We start from the raw sequence: 4568 nt of genomic DNA on the forward strand, positions 1-4568 counted from the left end.
CGGGAACTGTTTCCCCTAAACTTAGTAATTAAAATTTTCCGCTAAATTTAGCGGAAGAATTTACTCTGGTTGAGTGGCGTCACGTGTGACGTCATTATGGGAAACGTCCCATAATGCAACGTGCGGTTACGGCGACATCGACGGCGAGGCCGCTCAACCCGGAAACGGCCGCCGGAAGGCCCTGTCACACTGAGGCAACACGACGGCAACAGCAGCACAACACGTTGTCCAACAGTCTGGCAACTTGTTGCTCGCTCCCCGTGTTGTCCGACAAACCTGTCACATCGCGGCAACAGCAGAACAACATAAACGACAACTAAAATGTTGCCTCGGTATTACAGCTTTCGGCGAAAAAAACAGCAGCTACTTATGTTGGACAACGTGTGTTGCCCTGATCGCTGGCTGAGCGAACTTCGGGCCGGCAACACGACAACACAGATAGCTTCGATGACAGAGCTAGTTCACTATCAATAACGTCTTACTCAAATAAATTCTTGGAAAACGTTATTTAACAATTTTGTTGGTGGCATGCAGCTAAAATTTTTTTGTGAATGTTTTTACTGCGTAATTACGGAAAACAATTGTCGAAATAATGACCATTTCGGCAATCGACAATTGCTAGGGTCGTGAACGTTCAGACTGGTGTTGAAATTAGAGCCGCCGAGAGACCAGCTCAGATTACTGCTAGTGAAATAAAATGGCATGCCTACTCACCCGCTGATAGAGTATAATAATATAACCCAGAAAAGGAAATATTAAAAAAAATATATATATAAAATGCCCCATGTTGCATATCTGCAACACAGACTTCGACAGCTGAAGAAAGAAACATCGGGCCCATTTTCTGAGAAAAAAGGTTGTCAGTAATCTTCTCAGTGGACATTTCTCAATCCAAAAAGTTCAGAATTTCGCCACTAGGGGCAGCGCAGTGCTCGTAGAAATTCTTTAAAAATGGCGTCCCCCACGCCGGGCGGGAGTTCCCCAAACAAGGTATGTTTACATTTCCACAAAGCATCTAAACCTGAAAATAGGAGCTCTATATCACCGGAGGGGCCTCTAGCAATGTTCTTCGCATGCATCGCATGCAGAATCTTGCATTCCAAACATCATATGAAGCTGGATATGTTTTATTCCTGGCATGTTGCAAATGTGCAACAGTGGGCAGTGAGTGTCACTTCACACGGTTGTTGCATATACAACATTCACTTTTTTCTAAATTCTTGCTACAATTTTTTTTTTTTTGGTTAGGTAACATAATTCAGCTGTCGTTTCGGGATGTTGTTGCACTCTTGGTAATTTGTTCTTTTCCCAACTACAGACCGTCATTGCACCTTCGGCTTTCTATGGTGTTCCAAAGACAAGACCAAAGCGATTCCTTGGCAAGGATAACTTGCTGGACAACATCGATTGCAACGAGAGTGACCTCTCGGGTGAAAGCAGCAGTGAAGAGTGCGACTCAATCACTGAAGATAGCAGCGATGAAGACGTCGAGAGCACTGACGCTGATGTTCAGACGGGGGTTCCCAAGGGGGACCTGAAAAGAACCTAGGCAAACAAACGCTACACGTGGAAAAAATGTGCGTTTGACCAAGTTGGCACAGTCTTCGAAAATGATTTCCCCCTGCCTCCTGCCGAACCCCTGGCAGCGAAGCAGCTGTTTGACCTATTTGTTTCGAGGAACATGCTAGAACACGTTGTTCAGGAAACTAACAACTACTATATGGGGAAGCATGGAACAACACTAAATATGACAGTCGAAAAGCTCACCTCGGTCTTAGGAATGTTTTTTCGCATGGGACTTGTGGATATGCACAATGTACGTGCCTACTGGGAACATGGAAGCCGCTATGAGCTGGTTGCACAGATAATGTCGCGCAGTCGATTTGAGAAGATTGCTGGTCACTTGCATTTTGCTGACAGCGACGGTGCAACAGACGAAGTGAAATACGACAAATGCTGGAAGCTGCGACCATGGCTCTCAGAACTGCAGGAAAACATGCTAAAAATACCTCAGGAATGCAAGTCATCCGTCGACGAAATTTTGATACCTTTTCGAGGAAGGTCGCCAATTCGTCAGTACCTTCCACACAAGCCGAAGTGCAAGTGGGGCCTTAAGCTCTGGGCTCGTGCTTGCGATTCTGGACTTTGTTACGACTTTGACGTTTACCAGGCATGCAGCAAGGGAGTCTACGAAGATCAAGAAGGATATCAGTTGGGTCTTGGTGCAGGAGTTGTGCTTTAGTTGTGTTCAAGTCTCCCTGACCGAGACAACAATGTCATTGTTGCTGAAAACTTTTTTACGGGACCGCACTTAGTCTGCGAGCTAACGCGGAGGGGTGTCTCGTACATTGGAAGTGTAAGAGAGAACAGACTCCAGTCGTGCAAACTTATGGATCAGAAGGGAATGAAGATGCAAGGTCGTGGCGCGTGTGATTCACGTGTCGCATCATGTGGTGACAAAAGCATGATAGCTGTAAAGTGGTTCGACAACAGAGCGGTCACCCTTCTTTCTAACTGCACTGGTGTGGAACCAGTCACCTCTGTAAAGATGTATGATAAGAAAGAGAAGTCTCACATCTCAGTTGAATGTCCAGCAATTGTACCTGAGTACCACAAATTGATGGATGGCGTTGACTTGCTAGACAAGGTGTGCTACAGCTACATGTTTTCCATACGCTCCAAGCGGGGGTACATGTACATATTTTGGCACAGTGTCAAAATTGCTGCAGTGAATGCGTGGTTTCTACACAAATGTCACTCACTGCAGCACAGGGAAGGTTCAATGCCACTGCGAGATTTTCTCGCTGACCTTGCCACGAGCTTGGTTTTGTACAGGAAGCGTCCACCTGGCCGCCCTTCTCAAGAGAATCTTCCCGTGGTGAAGCGGGCGTCACCAGAAGTTCCACGCGACGTAAGAGGGGATGGTAGCCATCATTGGCTCATTTGGATGAACCGCCGCAACAGATGCAAGTTGTGCACCGGAGGCTACAGCTACGTCGCTTGCTCTAAGTGCAATGTTCTCTTGTGCATAAACAAGGACCGGAATTGTTTCGTTGGTTTCCATCGAAGTTAGATAACCAAGACATGCTAGAAAACATGTCTGTCTGTGTTTTGTTTATGCCTGCTTCGCCTTGTTTGATAAAATAAACACATCCTAAATATGGCACATGTTTTGAGATATTCACTTACTGCCCATTGTTGCAGATATGCAACAAGCTATAGTAGACAATGTTTATAACTTATGAAGATTTTTTCGGTCCCTGTGTCTATATTTGTGTTCAATGAGCCTATATTCAATATCAAATACGCTCACTAGTTTTTGCACTGGGAAGCAATGGGTTAAGACGACCACTCTGATCATGATTGTTGATGCTTGGAACTTGGAAACAGCCGCTACCAGACACCTGATGTGTTTTAAAAATACCCAGGATGTTTTGCGGCATGAAGCGATCACATAGCAGGCGGTAGACAAATGGTCAGTGTTAAAATTTTTTATTCCACCACTTGTTATGAAGGCTGATCGTGTCGTTGTCGCACTTTTGAAACGCTATCAGTTCACCTCAACACCACGTTACAGAAGACGCTTTGGGGTACCACCGGTGCTTACTCAATTTTACAGTAGAAATAGAAATTGCTAAAAAAACAAAAAAAACAAAAACAAAAAACGGAAAGAAACACTTTATACCGGTTGGCGTAAATCCCGAACATATATCAGCGACCTCACTTTCCTCGGTTAAGGCTATCTGCTTTGTCAGCGAACGAAGGACATTTCGATAAAATCAAGGGTGGAAAATACTCGCCTCTTCAAATTTTCTATTCACAGTCACTGGTTGATGTCGTCCCGTTGTAATTTTCGGCCCTTCGAATGCACTACCACTTTGTAGAGTCACATTTCCAGCGACGCAGCGACGCACACGACGGAAGGTAAACAATAAAGATGGCGGAGTGTTCCCCGTGTTGCCCCCGCCGTCAGCGCGGTGTGACAGTTTAGTCGGATAACACTGTTGCCGGGCGGCAGCAACACGTTGCCCGACTGTTGTTTGCCGTGATGTGACAAGGTAGCCGGCCACACGATTTCCTCCTGTTGCCGGATACAGTTGTCCAACTGTTGCCTCAGTGTGTCAGGGCCTTAAGAGTTGGGTTCTAAAAGTGCACACCAGGGCAGCTCGGTTTCGGAGAGGTGGTCGGTAATGGTGTCGTCAAGGCACGCATGACTCCGCCACTCCGCCGGCTACACAAATCCCGGTGATGTGTTTTTACAGCCCTCGGGTACTCTAACTAAGCGAGGTACTAACGCGTTGGCGTCACCAAGCGTCAACGCTCACAATTTCGGTACGCTTGGCCGGCCGATGACGTCGCGGGCAAGTTGCGGGCGCGACGTATATCCCGAGACGCACCGCGCTCTTTGATGACTGAATTTGAAGCGATCAGCAGAATCGAACATTTAAAACGAAACATAACTGTCATCGATTTGAAATACGAGCGTGGGATTGTCATTAGCAGATAGATTTGATCGTATTATCTTATATCTGAACGTGAGAGGTATATTTTAAGCTTCGATTTTGTAT

General features: G+C 46.1%; 1 protein-coding gene across 1 annotated transcript; it reads left to right on the forward strand.

Annotated features, from left to right (window-relative positions):
• The first annotated feature begins 1747 nt into the window (after positions 1-1747).
• LOC120842349 (piggyBac transposable element-derived protein 1-like) lies at positions 1748-3073 on the forward strand. The gene is made up of 2 exons (XM_040213416.1): positions 1748-2222; positions 2316-3073. The coding sequence occupies exons 1-2, from the start codon at positions 1748-1750 to the stop codon at positions 3071-3073; spliced, it is 1233 nt and encodes a 410-aa protein (XP_040069350.1).
• The last annotated feature ends 1495 nt before the right edge of the window (positions 3074-4568 follow it).

The sequence above is a fragment of the Ixodes scapularis genome, unplaced genomic scaffold, assembly GCF_016920785.2.
Source record: "Ixodes scapularis isolate PalLabHiFi unplaced genomic scaffold, ASM1692078v2 PGA_scaffold0__279_contigs__length_252992795, whole genome shotgun sequence".
Lineage (NCBI taxonomy): Eukaryota > Metazoa > Arthropoda > Arachnida > Ixodida > Ixodidae > Ixodes > Ixodes scapularis.

Excerpts from the sequence above, each read along its gene's own strand:
- LOC120842349 (XM_040213416.1), top strand. The coding sequence starts at position 1,748 with ATGACAGTCGAAAAGCTCACCTCGGTCTTAGGAATGTTTTTTCGCATG. Across the intron at positions 2,223-2,315 it reads AGGATATCAGTTGGGTCTTG|TCTGCGAGCTAACGCGGAGG; the intron begins GTGCAGGAGTTG and ends GACCGCACTTAG.